Source organism: Tyto alba, unplaced genomic scaffold (genome assembly GCF_018691265.1).
Source record: "Tyto alba isolate M040663 unplaced genomic scaffold, T.alba_DEE_v4.0 Super-Scaffold_45, whole genome shotgun sequence".
NCBI lineage: Eukaryota > Metazoa > Chordata > Aves > Strigiformes > Tytonidae > Tyto > Tyto alba.
Genome location: NW_024881321.1, coordinates 35,743,936 through 35,765,362, shown reverse-complemented (window position 1 = coordinate 35,765,362; position 21,427 = coordinate 35,743,936). Strand labels below are relative to the sequence as shown.

The 21,427-nt window shown below is 44.4% G+C and overlaps 1 protein-coding gene and 1 long non-coding RNA gene across 8 annotated transcripts in view; one reads left to right on the top strand and one right to left on the bottom strand.

Annotated features, from left to right (window-relative positions):
* The first annotated feature begins 108 nt into the window (after nucleotides 1-108).
* Nucleotides 109-21,427, top strand: part of CARS2 (cysteinyl-tRNA synthetase 2, mitochondrial) — a 47,323-nt gene continuing 26,004 nt past the window's right edge. For 3 of the 7 annotated variants that reach the window (XM_042806109.1, XM_042806110.1, XM_042806108.1), the window contains exons 1-7: nucleotides 8,184-8,507; nucleotides 8,627-8,677; nucleotides 13,017-13,134; nucleotides 15,807-15,878; nucleotides 16,468-16,573; nucleotides 17,327-17,410; nucleotides 20,252-20,381. In XM_042806109.1, coding sequence (XP_042662043.1) covers nucleotides 8,284-8,507; nucleotides 8,627-8,677; nucleotides 13,017-13,134; nucleotides 15,807-15,878; nucleotides 16,468-16,573; nucleotides 17,327-17,410; nucleotides 20,252-20,381 — 785 coding nt within the window. In that variant the 5' untranslated portion in view covers nucleotides 8,184-8,283. Of the gene's footprint in view, nucleotides 163-326; nucleotides 758-8,183; nucleotides 8,508-8,626; nucleotides 8,678-13,016; nucleotides 13,135-15,806; nucleotides 15,879-16,467; nucleotides 16,574-17,326; nucleotides 17,411-20,251; nucleotides 20,382-21,427 lie in introns of those variants that run through there. The other 4 variants (XM_042806113.1, XM_042806112.1, XM_042806111.1 and 1 more) reach the window with 4 other exon arrangements.
* On the bottom strand, nucleotides 2,680-8,155 carry LOC122154737. Its single transcript, XR_006166793.1, has 2 exons — nucleotides 8,067-8,155; nucleotides 2,680-7,508 (listed from the first exon to the last, which is right to left on the bottom strand). It is a non-coding gene; the product is annotated as an uncharacterized LOC122154737 (long non-coding RNA).

Below are 21,427 nucleotides of genomic sequence, written 5' to 3'. Positions count from 1 at the left end.
GGGGTGGGGTGGGTGTGTAGCCCCCCCCCCCCCCCCGGTGGCGGGCTGCTTCTGTGCTGCCTGAGCGCCTCCGGTGAGGAGGAGGAGGAGGAGGAGGAGGAGGAGGGTCGCCGGGTACAGCCCCGTGCGGCCCGAGTTCTCCCCCCCGCAGCGGGCCGGCCGGTAACGTGTCGGGTTTTTTTTTTGGGGGGGGGGGGGGGGGGGAGGAGCTGGAGCTCCGGTCCCGTTCCCCGCCTCAGCCCGGCGCTCTGCCCCGCCGGCGGCGGCGGGAGGCGGGGCGGGCGCTGAGGGGAGGTGGCGGCGGCGGCCCAGCCCCGCCCCGCCCGTGGGGCCGCGCAAGGCGGGCTCCGGTGAGGCGGGGCGGGGGGCGGTTGGCAGCGGTTTCAGCTCGTCCCTCAGCTGGGAGATGCGGTTGCGTTTCCCTGACGGTTCCTCTCGGGAAGTGCCCCCTGCCCGCAGACACCCGGTCCCGCCAGGCTCGGCGGTGTCGGGTAGCGAGGGGCTGGGAAGGCGGGCCTAGAAAACTTGCTCCAGCGAAGCAAAACAACGCACGCTTTCTGCCTCTTACTTTTTTTTTTTTTTTGAAAAAAATCCCGTCACTGTCAATACCCTAATTTAGAGGGGACTGACTCATCATTTCTAAACGCTCAGACTTGCTGGTACAGTCGTTGTTTATTGAGGCACTGATGTTCTGCTTCTTCTTGTAGGGAACAGAGGGCGCAATGGCCTGACTAAGGACCTCAGCATCTTAACCCCAGTAAGTATTTCTGCTGCTGTCATCAACTTGGTGTCTGAACTCCCTGAGCGGGTTTTCAGGGGAGCACAGGCAGCTATTTACTGATCCCTGCAGTGCGAGCCAGGCACTGAAATACTTTTGAGGAGTGGAGATGATACTGTAGACGAGGGCAATTTTGAACTGTCCCTGCCCCACTGCTTCCAGCTGATTTCAGAGGGCAGTTGCTTGTTTTCAGAAGATCTTTGTCAGTAATCTAAGTAAGTTCTTTGTTCTTTTCTTCCCCTTATTTTCTGTTTCCATGAGTTGTTGTATTTGCTGATGTAAACTTTGACAACCTGAGATCTTAGGTATGTAAATTAGGATGAGTGCTACGGCATCTAGGCAGCGCTCTAAGCCAGTGTTTCTGGACCTGTGTGCTCTGGTTTACAGTGGCATCCAGAGGGAGTTGTGTAATGGCAGCACTAGCCTAGGAACACCTATTCTAAATTGTTGGCACTGCCTCTGTAGTTACAGCCTGTTTCACCCTTGCCTTGAAGAAGCTGAGCTACTGTCAGCAATTAAAGGTAGTTAACAGTCCCCTGGCTAGTGTAAGAACCTAAGCCAATAATTATGACTCAGTAGAGGCAAGACATCTGAAAAGAATTCAGATGAGTCCCAAAAAGAGTCATTCTTGCAGAAAAGTTAACTACCATTAGTTAACTAACACCGCAGTAATTACACATACAAATAAGAAATCAGTTTGTAAAAGTACCTGCTAATTTACTAAACAAGAACTTCTATTCCTCCTTGTGCTAGTTTTGGCTGGGATAGAGTTAATTTTTTTCACAGCAGCTAGCAAGGGCTATGTTTTGGGTTTGTGCTGGAAACAGTGTTGATAACAGAGGGATGTTCTAGTTATTGCTGAGCAGTGCTTCACATGTGCCCCCCCCCCCCCCAGCAAGCAGGCTGGGGGTGCACAAGGGTTTGGAAGGGGACACAGCTGGGACAGCTGACCCCCACTGACCAAAGGGACATCCCATATCATACAGCATCATGCTCAGCATACAGAGCTGGAGGAAGAAGGAAGAGGGGGGATGTTTGGGGTGATGGTGTTTGCAATCCTAAGTCACCATTACACATGATGGAGTCCAGCTCTCCTGGGGATGGCTGAACCTGCCTCCCTGTGAGAAGTGGGGAATTAATTCCTTGTTTTGCTTTGCTTGCATGTGCAGCTTCTGCTTTACCTATTAAACCGTATTTATCTCAACCCACAAGTTTTTTCACTTTTACAATTACCTCCCTCATCCCAACCCGGGGTGGAGTTAGCGGCTGTGTGGTGCTTAGTTGCTGGCTGGAGTTAAACTATGACACTCTTCCTTACAGACAAAAAAAAAAAGTTTAAAAGGTACAATTTTCAAGTGTAGTTGTGGACTGCTAAGCTTCACTGATTTGCTCAAAAGTATTGATGGCCTTGGATGCACTGAGGATAGAGAGCTTGGTATCATCTACTAGATCTTCCTTTGTTAGCTTTTCATACATTGCCAGAAGAGTGACAGAAAAAAAACCCATCATCAGACTTTGCACAAGTCCTGGGGAAAGGATGGGACTGAGCTCACCTGAGAATGCATTTGGTATACACTTTGAAGGTCCCCTTTCACAGGTCCTAAAGACAATTATCAGTGCTTTGTGTAGTGCTGTTATCAAATATACCTGTACCAAGAAATACCTATTCTCTGCACTCTCTCTAGGCTCATTGGCATGTCAGCCATCGTTTTAGGAAGCGGGGAAGTCAGGTATGTGTGTACATTTCCAGGTTGGAAAGTTTTGGAAGATGTGGAGCTGACACCCACTGCCCATCTCTGCTTTTCCTCCTTATCCTCCTCCTCTTTATTTTGACCTCTTGACTCTGAACTGCAGTAGGTGAGAGATGGGAGATTCTGAATGGAGTTTCAGTTCTTTTTTCATATTAGGGGCCCATTTCTTACTCTGGTGGAGCACTCACAAGTAGAAGTATAGGGAATGATTGCCAGGCGTCAAAGAAAGAAGAGTTTCGTGGGCTTCATTGTATTTTCTATACTTGATGGGAGGATGAGGGAGGTATCTTACTCTCTTCCTTCTGTTCCCAAGCCCCTTTGCTCTGATTGCAAGAAATCTTTCCTGTCTAGAAACACAAATCTGGGGTTTTCAGAAGTTTGTTGAAACTGTTACCTTACTAAAGATCTGAACTGACAGCAGTGGGAATCAAGGGAACCTATAACCAGATCAACAACTCATGCAACTGCTGTGTAACATACATATTATGTATATATATATAGTATTATGTACTTCATATAGCATATAAATATTCTAGTAACTATAGTTATTACAGTCATTATGGTTATTCCAGCTCATCAGCATAAAGTTCAGAATTCTTAATATGAGGACCATAAAATTCCAAACCTCCAAAATGAGGATTGGTGGTACAAGGAATTCTGGCTGCTTCCTTTCTCTGCCTTCATTGAATATTGCTAAAATTACATAATCACTAAAGCCCTGTCTCTATTAGAAAAGATAGTGTCTTCTGATAGTTACTCATTATACTTCATAGGTATAGACAAATCAGATGAGTTATCCCTTCTAATGAATTGCTGTTTCTGCACCATTGAATAGTTTAATCCTGATCTTCTACAGTTACATATGGGTTGTTTTGTTTTGTTTTGTTTTTTTGCTTGTCTGTTTATGAGGCTAAATTCATACTTACCTGGATCATGATAATATAATTTTACAAGTCTATTCATTCTGCTAATGGCTGAAGGTTTTGAAACAAACCTGCAAAAAGGTTAACATGCAAGATGAGCAGAGCTGAGGTTTGCAAGTATGAAGACGAGCAGACAAGTCATAGTTCATGCTTTCATGCAATATGCATTGTCTGTGCACTGGACAGTGTACACCACTTACAGATATTTGGGCCAGAAATACCTGTTCACGTCAGCAAATGATGAGGGATTAATGGATTCTAAAATCTGGAAAACAAATCTAGCTGAGCTGGTCCTTTTTCTGCTTCCCAGTAAAGGCTCAAGAATTTCATAAACTTCCCGAACACTCTCCTAATGTAGACCTGCCATTCTGAACCTTCTGTGTCTCTTTTTTTTCTTAAAAAGTCAAGTCCTACTTAAGGAAATGGGTATTTCACTGGATACAGCTCCTCATCTCTTCCTCTGCTTGCCCCGAGTCTGTTGCACTCGCTACCTCTTTTCACACCCATTTTCTGGCTGCTGCCATCTCTTTCTTGTACCTGCTGCACCTAGGGAGCTTAAACAGCACCGGCATGAAAGGTGAGCGAAAAATTCTGGACTTTGCACTGCAACACACAACTGCTAGTTCAAGGCAGAAGTACATCTGAGTTGTCCCAGCAACTGGAGTCAACCAGTTGTGGAGTCAACACAGATCAAGGGGAGCTTATTCCATTCCTGTGGGCTCCACATTCCCACAGCGCGTTCGAGATACACACCTCAACAGTTGGAAACCACTGACAAAGGCATCAACCTGACCCCTGACCAAATTCATACCAACCCTCAGGCTTGTTTCTGTAAACTGTGGCACAGGACCCAAACGCTTCTGATGAAAAACCGGCAGCGTTTGTTAGAGCAGGTGGCAAGGAGGTTGTCTGAAAAATAGTAAACCGGTGTTTCAAAACTCAGGGTCCAGCCTACTAGGCTTTTGATAAGAGCAGGACAGTTTATTTTCTTCATGTCCACCAATGACATTTCTTTTTCAGTTTTATTTAATTTACCCAGAATCACTCTTTTAGAATAGGTATCTCGAGATGATTTCTCTTTTATAAAACATACTCTTTGTTGTGAATATTTTGGGGAATGGCCACTCAACATTTAGGGTATTTCTGAGGCAAGCATTTGTAATTAAGCTTGGGACAATTTTTATTCTCCTTTTAAAAATTAAATGGGATTCTTAGACAAACTGTTAAGCACCTAGGTTTTTTAAAATAAAAGGACTATAAAAGGTGAGTCAAAATGTGTCTGTTATTACAGACTGCTATGAGAAATTCAGGTCACTGCAGTGCATTTGGCTCGTCTTTGCTTTTGGTTTGTAGTTTGTCTTTACAAACTTTTCCCCCTTATTTTCTCAGGGTCAGTTTCCTTGCCAGGTTCCTGAACTAGAATCTGACAAGAAGGGCCACAGATATTGGAAACTGTGCTCTTGATAACACAGCAAATGCAGCCTTTCTCCTCTGTCAACAATTCTAAGATGGTGTGGTTTAATTTTTTTTAGAAGAAAAATGCAGCACTTTTAACTGTATGGGAAAAACTAAAGCCTTACAAAGCATGTATCTCCTAATAATAAACAGAAAGGAAAAAATGAATTTCTAGCTTAATTTTTGTTTATTTACTTATGATACAAAACATGCTCTGGGATTTACCCACTGATCTTACCTCTGGGGATAAGTCCTGTAGGTAGTCCTGGGACTGGAAACTGGAAATGAGGATCCAGGTGAGCCAGAACCCCCGAAGGTCCTCCCTGCCCACCAGAGAGGTGTTGCAGAGCTGCTGGTGGAGAGCACACACCGCTGTGCTTCTCCCAGGTTTTCCCTTTTCATCGAGCCTGGAGGGGAAATGTTGCCTTCTTGCGCATGCAGATAAAGGGACAGAGAATATATGAACCCATTCTAAGGTGTTCAGGAGTCACCTCTTTACCTTAGAGTTTCATTTTTTATTAAAAAAAAGGAAGTTTTAACCTTAACGGCTCCTAAGCAAAACATGAGAAGGTGACCTGACAATATTAAATACATGGATGTCCCCTGGAAACAACACTTTACCCGAGGCTCAGGTAGACACACCTCAGTGGGATTTTGACTTGAGAGATGTACCGCTCTCCTACTAGCTATTCAGCAGAAAATACACAAGTTACAAGAGTACAGCAGGCCCAGGCCTGGCATTGATCGGGTATACCCTGGCTCCAGCTGCGGGCAACCTCTAAACGCATCTTCTACTCCAGGTGGAAGCAAAGATGAGTCTCCTGATGGAGGCACAAAATCCTTTGCTGCTCTTCTGCCTCTCTGGTAGGCGAGTATCGTCTCATTCCGCATGTCCCAGGCCAGGAATAAGGGTGTCAGGAAGGGAGGTGGCCTAAGTAGAGGTGTGCTTACAGCCATAGACCAATTGTTTCTGAGAACGCTGGTATTTTTAAAATGCATAATTTATGGTTCTATTCCATCAGGATTAATACTGCTTTTCATTTGAAATGATATTATTTTCGTACTTCAGTGATTGTAGAATCCTTTCCACTGTTGCACTGAATTTATTCTACTGCGTTAAAACAAATCTCAAGCATGAACAATATTAACTGTTCATTTCAGGCATTTAATAATTGTGGTCTTTCCTACCCTCAGAAAATAATGTTTTATAGCAGGACAGAGGTTTCTGGACTAAATGCTAAAAGCCAGCCTGGACAGCGTAGACACTAAGCCTCCTGAAACCATCAGGGAAAGGAAAAGCTGCTGCATTCTTCTGATCTGTTGGTAGTTTCATTTGTGATAGCTAAACCTGGAATTAAGGCTAAAAAGCATCCATTGTTACTTAGTATTGATTTGGACTCTGTCAAAGTGCTTGTCGCTGTACAGAACAAAGAAGACAACAGAGTTAATGAAAACTCTTAACAGGATGTGTGTTGAACGGCAAAGACATCAAAACCGGCTCACTATGGAAACTGAAATAATTGGCTCGTGAAGCTTCCTAAGACACATATAAAGCAAACATTTACAAAGGTTATTGGATGGTATCTTCAGTTTCATCCTAGGTAGCCTCAAATTAGCAAGTCCATAAAACAGGTGTCTTATTTAATCAAAAATTTAAGACTGTTAAATGAAAAATATTGTGGAAAGTGTGTACTAGGAAAAAAAAAGGAAACATTTGTCACTGGCAGGGCTTTATATCTGCTACTCTCTAAAATGAAGCAAGATGTAGATGGACATCTATTATTACGTAAAAGCAATGACTTCAAATGATCACATTACACATGAGAAAAATCTATCAAACCTGACCCTGGCAGGTAGAAGAGGAAACAATACAAGGACTTGTGTGAGGCTGTTCACCACAGGCAGCCCTGTTCCCTGCGGCATCCAGTCAAGATGGGCCGCGATGCCTCAGCATTTACCTTCCTCCCAGAGGCCAAGAAGATGCTTTAGCAGGTGAATAAAGCAACAGTCTGGGAGACCTGGAAAGGCTCCGCTCCGACCAGCCTGCCTAGAGGCTCGGCTGGAGGAAGACAGTCGGGAGCAGGGCAGACGGCGTGTGCTGGAGCCGACGGCCCGCTCTCTCTTCTCAGACAAGAGCAAGGGTGGTCACAACTGGAGCTCGTCGGTCTCAACTTCAACACGTGCCAAGAGGATGCTTCCAAAAAGTAGCAGTGGACCTGCGGTACTCCTTGCCAAAGGCTGGAGGTGAATTGGGTTCAGAGAGGCTGGGGAAATTCATAGTAGAGCAATTTATTGAGGGAGGGTGAAAAACTGGAGGGGTAGAGGGGGTGCAAAAAGCCCCAAAGAATTCATCTGAGGATGTCATCTGGTTGGAAGCTGGGATAGTAGCAGGGAAAATGCTATATACGCTTGTAGAGTTCTCACTTGTTTCCTTGGTACTTGCTCATAGTTACTTTTGGAAACAAGGTGCTAGTTAAAAAAGACTTTCGTCACCCTTAGGTCTGTTCCATTATACTGTTACTCACATTGGTTAAACAGCTCATCGTTTCCAAAAGGGCTCAAGACACTGCAGCCAGTTAGGCTCCGTTTCCTTGGTATGCTCTGAAAGAAACAAAAAACATCCACACTGAGATGAGGGATGCATCATCAGAAAACACACGCCCTTTGCTTGTCCCAACACTGGGAAGGAAGCGGACCTGGACCGTCACCCGGCCAAGGCCCAGGGCACTTCACCCGGTACCTAGCAGCAGTTCATGTAATTTTTGAAAATATCCAGGTCGGGTGGGACTTTACACCAGTACGTGGGAGTAAGGAGGGCGCAGAAGTGGGTTTTGAGACCGATTTATTAAGTCCAGCTCGGGAATGTCATACCACGTTCCTCTTTCAGGAGCTAACAGGCTGCCGGCCGTTCCCCCAGCCGAAAGGTGCCGTAACACAGATTCGCCCCCCTCCCCGCCCCGTTTGCCCGAACTGACACAGCGGAGACCATTTCGTTAAAGTATCCCACGTTCCCTACAAACGCCCCCGCTAAAAATTTCCTCAGGAAGAAACCGCGCGCCGGCGCGGCGGACACCGAAACACAAGGCCGGGGACGCGCTCGCTCGGCCCAATTCGAGGGGGGGGGGGGGGGGCACCGCCCGACCCAGGCCCCGGACTCACCGCGGGGGCCGCTCCGAGGAACGGCCGGGCCGACCCCTGCCCGCAGGCCCCGCCTCTTCCTGCCGCTCCGGCTGTAGCTACCCCTGCTCGCCCGCTGTTTCCCGGCACAGGCGGCGCCGGGTGTCGCGACGACAGGCGCGGCGGGTTGTGCTCCTTTCCTTCCCTCCCTCCCCGCGGGGAGGCGGAGCCGGCGGTTCCCGGCCGGGGGCCCGTGGCCATGCTGCGCGGAGCGGCGGCGGCGGCCTGGCGGTGCGGCCCCGGCCCCGGCCCCGGCCCCGGGCGCGGCGGGGGGGAGGCGGTGGCGGCCCGGCGGTGTTGGAGCGCGGCGCGGCGGCGGGAGTGGGTGCCGCCGGCGGGGCGGGACAGCGGGATCGTGGCTTACAACAGCCGGAGCCGGAGCAAGGAGCCGCTCGTGCTGGCGGCGGAAGGAGTAGCGACCTGGTAGCGCCCCGCGGGACGGCGGGCGGGCGTGGGGCGGGGCGGGGGGACCGGGCCGCGCCGCGCCGCGCCGTGGGGCTGGGCCGGCGCTGACGGGCGCCGCTTGTCTCCCCCCTCCGCAGGTACAGCTGCGGGCCGACCGTGTACGACCGGGCGCACCTCGGGCACGCCTGGTGAGTCGCGTCCAGAATCGCGGGGGGGTTCCGTCTTGCGTGGGAACGACGCGGGTGGGAGCCCGGCGGCGGGGGTGCGGGGCATCCCCAGGGCTGCCGCGGTCGCGGGCAGCGTGTGTCCGGGTGACAGACCCCACTGGGAGCCGCTGTGGGGGTTCCGGCTCTTCCACTCCTGACCCGTGCAAAGGGCAAAATCCTATTTGTGTTTGGTTTTCTTTTTTTTTTTTTTTTTTTTTTTTTTTGTTTTGTTTTGTTTTGTTTTGTTTGTTTGTTTGTGTTTTTTTTTTTTGTTTTTTTTGTTTTGGTTTTTTTTTTTCCCTCTCGGCCTCAGGGAGCACGGAAAGGGCTGTCGGTGCAGCTCGTCCCAGACAGAGAGATGTGGGATAGAGAGGTGTGGGATGTGGGATGGAAAGTATTAAGAACGTGCGCTTTTTTTTTTTTTGGTAGTCAGGGTGAGTTGTTTCTAAATCACATCGGTGTAACGTGGCCTCCTGTGTAGAGGAGTTGGGGTCCTGGAGCAGAGCCTCTTATCTGTGTGAAATTAGAGTTTTGCCTCCGTTTCAGTTCGGATATTGCGTTGGCACCAGGGAAAAGCCGTTGAGGGTTTACTATTAAAAAGATGATTTTAAGGTTAACGGATAAATGCCTAGGTAGCTTAAAGGCCTTTTTGTATAGTAACAGTTCAGTGGCTTACTGGGTTCAAAACACACCACCCCCACTGCCCACATTCCCCCCCCCCCCAAAAAAAGCACATGGTCTTTGTGGGTCATTAGGATAATTATAATAATAAATACGCCAGAGAAGGCTCCTGCCAGTTGTTTTAAAACAATATACCTGATGAGAATGCGTGCAGGATGTCAGCTTTTGTTGGGCTCCTGTCTCTTAATTCTTAAAAGAGCAAGAGGCATTGGGCTCCTTGGAAGAGCAGGGTTTCTCAGATAATTGCCATTTGTGTGAAGATTGGACGCTGTGTGTTTGACTAATTAATTCCCTTTTAACGTATGGCAATTCACAGCTTCTGGTCTTGTCTCAACTTCGTTCAGAAACTCATGTTGAATTTTGCTGTATGTTGAGCTATCACAGTACTGCACTACCGTGCCCTCTTTCTGTAAAAGAGAAATTTTAAAGTACCAATTCTGTAAAAATACTGTTGGCAACACCTTAAATGGTGTTGTACTGCTGCGTGTATGTGGTGGTGTCTTTTTCCTCCTTGCTTTTGTCCAGTCTTAGCAGAAAACTAACCTAGCTTTTTACTGGTGATCCAAAAATCAAGAAAATGATACCTTGAATTATTTCGTTTGTACTTGGCACCTTCAGGGGAACTTTAAAAAGTCATAGCAGTGTGTGTATTTAAATCTACAGTTACTGTAGTGCAGACTATGTTACAGTTTACCTTGAAATAATTACAATTTAAAATCATCACTTGAGAGCAACTGTATAAAAAGATGCTAATAAATTTATTTTCCTCATCGCTCAGTTGAGGTTCTCTAGTGCGGTAGGGCCTGTCTTCCCTGATGTGGTGTAGCAGGGGAGGGAATTGTAGAAGTGCTCCTGTCTGAAGGGGTATGGTAGATCTCGAGCACAGTCTGTACAGAGGTGGAGAATTTCACCTTTTGGTCGTGCAGCGCTCTGTGGCTTTTGAATGTCTTTGTTTGGTCAGTGGTTCTTCTTGTTCACCTGCCTTCAGGCTCTCGATTAAAGGAGGGAGTAGGAAAGCCTTGCTCGCTCCACCTGTTCTCTTACCCTATATCTAACCTAACAATTTCAATCTTTCTTGATGTGGAGGTTTGCCATGTGTCTGTGCCACCTGGATTTGGTCCCTCCACTTGCTGATTTAAGAAAGAACAGTTAGGGCTGAATATTGCCTTTGGAGTGGTGTATCATGCAGATAAGAAGCTGTGTTTATACAATTTCTGCCGTCTCTTTAGCGCCTTCACGTGTTGTTCCTGTAGCGTTGTTGTGCAGCAAGGTGCCCGCACTGAAGACCTTCCTCTCTCTTTTCTGGTCAGTTAAGCCCTCTAGCCTGTGAGGAGTTGGCTGTTCCTTCCCAGGGTCTGCAGTCTTGCACGTGTCAGCATTGACATCGTGTTGCTCAGCTCATTTGTTCAGGATGGTGGAACACTTTTGATTTTATAAATATTTTTGTTGTTGTGGTGGTGTGTTTTTTGTTTTGTTTTTGTTTTTTTTGTTTTTTTTTTTTTTTTTCCCCTTCCCCCAGTAACTAGGTCCAGATGTGTGGAGCTTTGGTAGGCACAGCTGAACTGCATTCTGCTGCTGGGGGGTCTGCAGGCCAGAAAATGCACTGAGAAAGAACGTGAAGTCAAATGGAGTGATGGCTATTGCTACAGCACTACTCTTGTAAAATACCATTCTTTTGTCACACTCTTGCAATCTGTTATAATTAGAATTCTTTTTTTCCCTTCTTTTTGCATTTGACTTGTGGCAGGCACAACAAACACAGCAGGTAATAATGCAGAAACAAATAATGGAGATGAGCTTGAGAAGCTTGAGAGGAATTTGAAAATAATGACACTATTTTTCTCTCTTCCTTCTTCGCCTCCATAAGGATTTATTTCTCTAAGTAATCCAACTTCCTCTAGTGTGTTGTGCTTCCAGACTTCAAAACAGGTGCTCTATATGCCGTGATGCAATATCCAAAATTTATTCTGTGTAAAGAAGAAAATCAGGTGGGCAGATAGTGCCATCTTTTCCCTCAGTTCTGAGACTGGCCTTGATCATGCTGGTGTGAGCTGCATCCAGGTTCCTGGCTGAATGCTCAGAAATAAGAGTAAAACCAAGCATGAGAGGAGACTTTAGTCCCTTGTGCCTGCTCTGCTACTCCCCCGATTCTGATTTTTTGTGTTTTTTATTTTTTTTTTTAATTTTCAGTCCTGCAGTGGTAAGGACCCTGCTTTCTGAGGTGTCAGGAGATCTACTTTGGCTTTTCCAGTGTTTCTTCCATCAGTTCTATTGGAAGATGAAAAGAGAGGGAACAGTGTGAAATTTCTGTCTGCTCTGGGACTGTGACTGCAGGGTTGTTAAATCTAATATTAAGCTTTTGACGCTGGCATTGTTCCTCTGAACAGGGTCCAAAGATCCATTTAATATTCTTATGGAATCGTGTCACCACATCACATGAACCTCATTCCCGGTGAGCTGGTGTTCATTAAAAACTGTCTCTCTGGCAGCAAGACTTTCAAAAAGCCTTTCTCAACATGGGCACAGTGCAAACAAAAACAGCAGAAAGTGGTTTTCTTCCTCAAGACGTTACGCATCCATAAATCTGATCGCTGATGCCACCCGGCCCCTGCGGCCGGGGGGAAGGATGCAGATCCGTTCCCAGCACTTGCTTACACTTGTTTGCTCTGACAGCCACGGGAGTTGCGGTTTGTGCCGGTGCAGGGGGTGAAATGGGAACCTGTAGGTCTGCGAGTCTCCTTTCGGGCTCTGTTTTCTCCGAAGCCAGGGCAGGCTGAGGATTCTTGTCACCTTGCAGGGCAGACCCAGAGCTTCTAGTCACCTTCTGATATCTCAGCCTAATAATTGGGTTTTGTTCGGTCAAAGTGTGTTTTGAGAATTACAAGTGGAGAGTCCGTGAGCGGCAGAAGGGGCTGCCACAACCCTGCAGTTTGTAAGTACATCAGTCTATCAGCATTAAATACTCTGTTTTGTGACAAAGAGCCTGAATAATTTTGAGAATTTATTCTCGAGTGTAATTAAAACAAAATAACCCACAGAACAGCTCTTCTTTGATATCAGAAAGACAGCAAAAAATATGGTAAAGAAAGAAAAGATAAATAGTTCTTCTTTGCTATCTGTGGTTGTGTGTGAATTAGATAATATATTGGTGGCTGGTAGCTGTAGTTGTTACGCAACCCTAAGCAGATTTCATTTGAACCCTGTTTTATTGTTCCATGTTCTTCTGCCCTGTGGCTTTTGAAAACATGTTAGAATATACAAAGCCCGAGAGATGTCTTTCAGGAATACCTGATCTGTGTGCCTTTGTACTGTTTGATTTGAAAGAGTCTCCTGGCTCACATGGAACTTCCGACGCACTTTAGTGCTTGAATAAACAGATCCAACAAAAGAAAATACTCAGAAAATTTGATGTAATGTGTCACTAATGCCAGAAGAGGGTAGGCCAGTTCAAGGGAAATTTGCTTGACTTTTGTGCAGGTGGTAACTGGTTTTGGAAAAGCTCTTTATGCACTGAAGACCTTTCCATTGCAAGTGTTGGGGTATTTACATTATCCCTGTAGCTGTTAGTGCTGTTGGTTATTTTTGTTTAAGCTTATTCTTACTACTGCCTGTTTAAAAGTTTGTGTGTTTTCTCTTCCAGCTCCTATGTTAGGTTTGATATACTTCGAAGGATAATGACTAGGTTTTTTGGAATTGAAGTTATCATGGTGATGGGGATCACAGACATAGATGACAAGATAATAAGAAGAGCCAATGAGGTAGGTGTTCACTGCAGTCTTTGACCCAAACTTTGGTATTTTCTACAGCTACTTGCATAGGAGAATTAACATGGGTTTGCCTTTTTTTTGGTTGAGTTTTGTTTGTTTTAATTAGCACATAATAGATGTTGAATTTTCTGGTCCCCGAGCATGGCTGTAATGGGGCTGGGAGTCTGGAGGGCTGGGAGCTGAGAGCTGCGTGGGGGTTAGGTGGGTGCAGAGCTGGGTGAGGGGGCAAGGCAGGGAGGGATGGGTTACAGCACCCATGGCTGGGGGGGTCCCCCTGCCCTCGCCCCCTGCCCGGGAGACCAGCTGGGAACAAAAAGCCAGGGTCAATCCTCACCCGAATGAAGGGTATCTTATCCCGAACGCAGCCCAAAACTTAGCAGCCGGGAGGCTTCTGGCTGAGTTCTGGAGAAGCGTGGTGTGCCGTCGATCATTAAAGGCAGGATGGGTGGCACTGCCACACGCGAGGCTGAGGGCGGTTCCTGAAAGGTGCTGAGCACCGTCTAGATACAACGTCAGTGCCTTGGGAAGTCTTGTCCAAGTCAGTCACCTACATGAAAGCTGACACTGAATGGAGGGGTAAGTCTTCAGAAGGCTGGGGGTGTAAGTGGTTCTCAGTTGGATTTTCATCAGACCTTTTTGCTAGCTGAGCTTGGTGAATGATTATTCCAATTACTTTTTTCCTTTTTGAAACACTTTTTGGACTCTGAAACACTAGGAATGTATTCTGTGTTTTATGATGTGTTTTGAATTTTTTAATTTTGTGTTTAGAATCTGTAGCTTATGTCTTCTGGATCGTAAATGAATGTGGTGGATCAATTTGCAGTTGCAAGCTTTAAGCTAGTTTCTTGGAGCCAGAGAATTTGACAGCTGTCACTTTTATTTAGTCTTTAAGTGAACAGTTCCTATGGCAGTTAAACGTAGGGCACTCCATTCAAATGAATACTAGCATGCCGCTCCTATGGAAATACATGTGTGTTCCCATAGTCTATTTACTTGCAGTTTTCTAAGGCAGTAGGCCATCCTAAAAACAAAACAAACAAACAACAAAAAAACCCCAAAACAAACAAAAAACCAAAACCCCCAGGCATTTTAAATCTACATGTGTGCATTTGAAAATTTTTCCTTATTGTCAGAACATTATGGAGATTTCATGTTTGAGGAGGGGGAAATGACATGATGTTTTAAAAGAATTTGTGTTTATTTACTGCATTCTTTGGTTCTATGAAGTAACTTTTTAATGGCTTTTTTTGTGACTTTTTGAAATGCCTGCTTTGCTCTGCACATTTTGTTTGGATCGCCAAGGCCTCTACCTCAGTAGCCTGGTTTTGTTTTTGGGTGCTCTGTACCTGAAGCATTGCAGTTGTAGGATCAACGTGCCCGAGCTTGTTCTTCATCCTCTGGTGGGATTAATTTGGAGAAAACCTGAAAGCTGGGCATCTAGTCTATGATGAGTGTGCTGCATGTCCTCAGTGGTCCTTTGAGAGGGAGATGAGTCTTTCTGTGTTTTGAACATCCATCTGGACAGGAGGAATTTCCCCGTCTTCCTCCTGTAGTCACCTCTGTTGGTTGAAGAAGCAGCTGGAGCTGTCTAGGGAGATGAGTTTGGGTGCTGGGGTCTGGAAGAGCCCTCTTTCTGATCTGTAGGCTGAAGCATGCCTTCATTTCTCAGTATCTTCCTCATTTTATTGCTGGATAAGCATCTGGTCTGCCTTCACCAGAACTCTTGCCTTGTCCATGAGCTTGTCCAAATAGTGGTACCCACCTGTGCCCTGAAAATCAGACCCCTTAAAGATGCTCCAGATGCTTCTGGTGATGAAACCAGATTTATTTTGTTAATGATTCAGTTATCTGGACAGTATGTTGTCTTCTCCTCAGAAGATGTGAAATCTCGCAGTTGGAACACTTTGATATCATGCTTTTCCTTGTCAGGACAGGTTTTGCTGTCACGCATCTTTAAAGCCCTGTCCTCTTCTGAATATTTGAGAACAAGTATTTTGTCATGTACAGGTTGTTTCTTTCCTTTTGGGTTGTGCTTTCTTGTTACCTCTGTGAGGATCCCTGTTCCTGGTCATCACCCCCTGCATGAGAAATGCAGAGAAGGTGCTTGAGAAGTGCCGCACTTGGCAAAGCGTGGGATGGAATTTCAGTTCATTTCCCCTGATTGGACTGAGATCTATGGGTAACTGGGATCAGCTGAAATAGCTTATTTTTCTTAATCACTGAAAATTAATATCCTGTCTCATACTGCAAGTCTCTGATCTGTCTTTCTGACATGTAGGTGGTATCGGTGTCCCCTGCCAATAAATGGAATGAATTTCACGTCCCGTGTACCGTAGTGTATCTTGTCACTGGAAATGGAAGACTCTCTCAAGGAAAATAATGAGAGAGGGAAGGAGTTTATTATTTTAATCTTTGGTTGCTTTGTCTTAAAAGATATGTATTAATATTGTGGCAATTCAGAAGCATAAATGAAATACTGCTGTTAAGTTATTTATAACTTACGTCTCCTCCCCATGAATGTTAGATTAATAAGCCTTTCTGACTCTTTACCTTGGGGGCTCTGTAAGTCTTCCAATTAGCTATTAACTGTCTGATAAAAGATGGCAATATTTTATATTATTACTTTGATTTATGATTTACTAATCTGCTTCTCTCTTTTTCAGATGAATATATCCCCAGTAGCTCTTGCTCGTATTTATGAAGAAGACTTTAAAGAAGATATGGCTGCCTTAAAGGTACAGATACTGAAGCTTCTAAATTTAAGAGCATTTTAAAGCAATTATTTTGGTAAGGAATCTGATTTTGACAGTTTGATCTAAAAGTATAATTTGTTTGCTTGTGTGATGAAGTGTTGCTTGGAAACTGAGTACTGATTTACTTTTTTTATTCTTCTGGAAAGATATTGCACACCTTTTGAGTAAGGAAATAGGGGAGAAGCAAACCCTAGTTTTGCAATGAACAAGTTAAATTTCTTTAGGAACACAATTTTTTTTTTTCCCCCCCATGCAATAGAGCCTTGGTGCATAGATAATGCATATTTACTATAATAGCCCGATCTAAAGCATAGGGAACATCAAGTATTCTTTTGTTGATTTCAGGTGATTTAGCTTCTTGTCCAAAATGCTTGCCAGAAGCAGGGAGTAAGCCACTGGGGAAAAAATAATGGATTTTTTTGCCACCGCTCTTTGTTTGTTTATTTATTTATTTATTTATTTTAGATAATATCAAGGAGAATGTTCTTTAAAGTTTGTTTCTTAGAGTGAAGGGACTTGTCAGCACTGTGTTTTATACAGGCTAATGAGATGTTACCTTTCGTTGTTTAAGGTCCTTCCTCCTACAGTATATATGAGAGTGACTGACAATATTCCTCAGATAATTTCCTTTATAAAAACAATAATTGCTAATGGACAAGCTTACGCAACCTCACAAGGTAAGATTTACAGCAATGCAACTCTTTGTTCTGCACGTGTACAGGAGATCAGTGCTCGTAATAATCCTGTTTTGGCATCAGAAGAGATACCCTGCACCAGGCTTTCTTTCTGTTGATTAACAGACAGGGTGTGAGCAACTCATGTGTGAAGATGTGAGTGGGCAGAACAACTATTACTCAATTTATATGTTAAATGTAGCTCATTACTTAATATAATTGTTTACTGTAATGAACTGCTATCTAAGCTCCTGTGGGGAAGTCCTGGCCTGGCTTCTACAAGAGAGTGGTGGGGGGGAACCTCTTAGCTTTGAACAGGAGGTGGGTTTCTCCTATGTGCTGTGAAAGGTGTGCCTGAAAAGCACAATGTGTGGATTTTAATTTTTTTTTTTTTTTTTTTTTGGCAGTGCTGGTGGTTTTAGAAGGATTCGAGTGCATTTATAACTGGAGTAGCAGTAGGCTGTGTTGCAGTCAGGGAGGGTATTGCTGATTGTGCTGCATGGGAGGGGAAGAACTTGGGGAGATTTCCAGAATACAGAGTTATCCTATATGCAGAATGGACACATGCAGTGAGGTTACTGGAAAGCTGGTAGCATGGAAGCATCTGCTACTGCTTTTTGGTATTTCTGAATTTCTAAATCAGAATTTAAAATGGGGGTTGAAGAGCGTCTTGTTTTGCTTTCAGGGAAATGTTATCTCCTCATCATGAATGTTGCCCTATCTTTACTATAAAACTAAACATTTATTTTCTATTAGGCAATGTTTATTTTGATGTTAAGTCTTGGGGAAGAAGATATGGAGTACTAACTACTATTTATCCTGATACCCAAGACAAAGCAGGTAAGTTCATGGCACCAATTTGTTTGTATTAACGCATTGTTTGAACTTGTGATGTATCTGTGCATAAGCTTTCATTCAGCAGTCTGAAACAGTTTTCTAACCTGTTGTGTATAGCCAGTGTTTTGGTTAAGACTACATTGCTTTCGTAATTATTTATTGAGCCACTCACTGTTGCCAGTGCAAGAAGAAACTTGGTGGTCTCTTTTCATACTTGGTTCCCTATATGCCTTTGTTCTGGTACCTTAGAACAATTAGGATTCTTAATCAATTTTATTTAAATACTTGAGTGGTACATGCAAATGTCATAGTGAGGTGGTGGTCTCAGCTGTTGCACTCGCCAGCAGTGAGATAGTCAAGGGTAAATTCAGGGAGGCTTCATCTACCATGTTAGTGTTTGGGCAGTTGCACTCCTCTGATGCTTGCTAGCTGGATGAATTTGCTTCTTTACTTACCATCAGCCTACTGCTAAGCAGCCTATTTTGTGTGAGGGTGAGCAATCCCTCGATAGGCTGTGCCAGAGCATGCCTATACCCTGGGCTGTGTGGTTTTTGCTGCAGTTGTCTGGCTGCTGAGCAGGATTGCTGAGCCTCTTTGTAGGTTCCGTAAGCTGGGTCTAATCAGGTCTCTGCATTGGAGAATTTGATGCAGAGTCTTCTGCATCCTTTTGCACGTTGAAGTTCAGTGTTTCTTAATTGAAAAAATCTGTTTGCGATTACGGAAAATGCCTGGGAGGCTGATGCTCAGGTGAATTGCAGCCAGAAACTTCTCATAGCTCCACTCTGGAGTTGTTTCAGCATTACAACTCACAGAGGGAATGCATTTTGTCAACAGTTATTTAGAGGCAATTACTGACTGCAAAGGCAGCCAACAGCCTCCTGGGCTGCACTGGGAAGAGTGTTGCCAGCAGGTCAAGGGAGGTGATCCTCCTTCTCTGCTCAGCACTGATGAGACATGCCTGGAGTGCTGGGTGAGGTGCTGGGCGAGAGAGGCATGGGTATATTGGAGAGAGCCCAGCAAAGAGCCACAATTATGACGGAGGTATAAGAGCATCTTTCATATGAGGAAAGGCTGAGAGAGCTGGGACTGCTCATCCTGGAGAAGAGCAGGCTCAGGGGGATCTTACCCCCATATGTACAAATAGCTGGGGAAGTGAAGAAGGTGGAGCCAGGCTCTTAGTGGTGCTTGGTGACAGGACAAGAGACAAAGGGCACAATCTGAAACACAGGAAATTCTACTTCAACCTAATAAAACCCCTTCTTCCTCTGGGGATGGTTAACACAAGAACATGTTGCCCAGAGAGGCTATGGAGTGTTCATCCTTGGAGATATTCAAAACCCAACTGGATGCCATCCTGGGCAGCCTGCTGCAGCTGAGCCTGCTCTGAGGAGGGGCTTGGACTACACGATCTCGAGGTGCCTTCCAGCCTCAACCATGACTGATTTTGTGTTTTACCCTGTTTCCTCTCGAGTCACTAACAACTAAATTTACTGTTATTTCTAAAGATTTTGACTGTTTTGCTTATAACTGAGAAGGTAAAGAGTGCTTTTTTGCAGCATTACACTCAAAAAAAGGCAAAAGAGGGATGGGTCAACAGATACTGGTCAGCCAGAGCTTGGCAAACTAGTGGAAGAGTCGAGATGAAGATTCAGTGGATAAAACTAGGGTTATATTTCTATCCCTTTATTTCTTCTCAATTTTGAATGATGAAGCAGGTGTAATAGATTTTTGTAATGTGCTTCCCTTAATATTGTATGACATTCTGAATAAAAACTGACTCTGTATATCAGTAAAGTACAAGCGGAATGGCTCAAGAAAAATGACCATCTAATAGATCTCCAAAAATAGCTGTGAATCATCATTAAAATGTGTTGATTCTGGAATGCTCCAGGGACTGGTTCAGACCCAGTGAAACACTGTGGTTTTGTTAATGATCTGATATAAGGAAAGAAGTAAATCTAGCATCAGCTGCTGATAAAACAGATGAGCGGTGTTAAATAAGGGAACTTAAGACAGTATGAGTTGCTTGCCAGGCTGGATCCCTTCAAGCCAAATAGGTATATTTTTCTGCATCGGTCAAATGCAAGATCATGTATTTGTCAGCAAAAAAATGCAGAGTCCAGAACCCTGTTCTGTAGCTCCTGCCAGGGTGTGGTGTGTGTCCAGCCAGGGGTTAGGAGCCAGCAGAGATGAACCTTTCTCTGCGGTACTGTGGCAAAAAGAACTGCATCCTTGGCTGTGTAGTGAGGGAATCAACAAATATAGCTGGGGAGGAGACTTTTGTAGAGAAGCCGTTGGTGAAAATGGTACTGGAAGATTGCTACTGTCCAATAATAGTAATCTGAACCAGAAACTGTTTGTGTCCCAGAGAAATAATTGTGGTGTGTAGTGTTTTTTTTTGTTTGTTTGTTTATTTGTTCGTTTGATGGTTGTGTTTGTGGGTTTTTTTTTTTTGTTTGTTCATAGGATTTGGTTTGAGTTTCTCTTGTTACCTTTTCTACTGCAGTGCAATCCATTTATCCTGAGAAACTGGCTGATAAGTAACTAAATGAATGATGTAAAACCAGAGAAGGCCAAAAGGACTAAAAGATAGGATGTATTAAAGAATCTTGAATCCGTCTTTTCAGCCTGCAGAAATCTAATTCAACATTATTTCATTCAAACGCTTGATTGAGAAACTGGAAGCCTCGTGTAAGGGGGGGAAGGGAAGAAAGTTGCAGGAAAAGAAGTTGAGTGAGATTAAAATCTGAGTAGTTCACTAAACACACATTTCCACTTGCTTTCATTTGCTCATTTTTATTTCTCTGAGACATATCCCATTAACAAATCACTTATTCTTGGCAGTTGATACTGATAAACGGCATGGTAAAGATTTTGCCCTGTGGAAGGCTGCCAAACCTGAAGAGTTATCTTGGACTTCTCCCTGGGGAAAAGGAAGACCTGGATGGCACATTGAGTGTTCCACAATATCAAGGTCATATTTCTTGGATTGTAAATCTAGTGCTGGTTTTTGTTGTCAGTCACAGTACAATGGTAGCAGCAGTACTGAAACTGTTTTTTTGTTTTTTTTTTTTTTTTTCTGAGCAGTAGAAAGCACCAGTTTTAGTGTGAATATGTTGTGCAATTAGGGATGTCACGTGTGGCCCAAACAAGCTCTGCTCTACCTTGGTGGCATAGCTGTCTTGCTGCGTTTTGGCACCTTCTTTTGAGACAGACTTGGGCATTTAAAATTTGCCTTGCAGGATCACACAGTTGATTATCAAGTCTTTTAACTTGAACCGAGTAACCAAAGTTTTAGTGAAAGTTATGGTACCTCTTTCATTTTCCTCCTTTCCATTTCTTGCAGTCTCCATCAGATCTAGTTCAGCATGTAGTGCTGTGTCAGGACAGGGTGCTGGATTCCATCCCAACTCCAGCAAGCGCATGAGATCTTGCTGGCCTTGTCGTAACCGCAGTTGTGGAAGTTCATGCTAATCATCTAAGCATTATTCAGCTTTCTTTAAAAGTCAGCCACAATATTAAATATTCTGATTTCTCTGTGGCAGCATATTCTGTGGGCATGACACGAATTGTATGTAGTAGTGTTTTGCTTGTAGTGGTTTTAATTAATTTGCTCTTAATTTGGAGTTTCATTTTCTCCACAGGATGGTAGTACTTTGTCCTGCACTGTATTAACTTATGACCTGTTATTTGTATTTTTTAAAAAAGAGACTTTAAATCTTCTTTCCTGGAAAATTGATAGTGGTACTTAGTTTTGCATTAGTCTCAGATCTGTTTATGGAAGCTAATAACAAATTATTTAGGTCTGCCCTTGTTTAAGTTTGCAACCCAAGCTGAAAGTAGATGGAACGGGTGCTTTAGGTTTCTCTTTCATATGCTTTGCTGGTGCACCTGGGCTTGTTAGTCACTGCTACCTGGTTGTGAGAAGCATGATTTTCTGTCTATAAATAGTTTCAGCACTGTGAAACAGTTCTTAAATCAACTGAAGTGTACAGAAACATGCTGTGTTTGAAGTGCAAC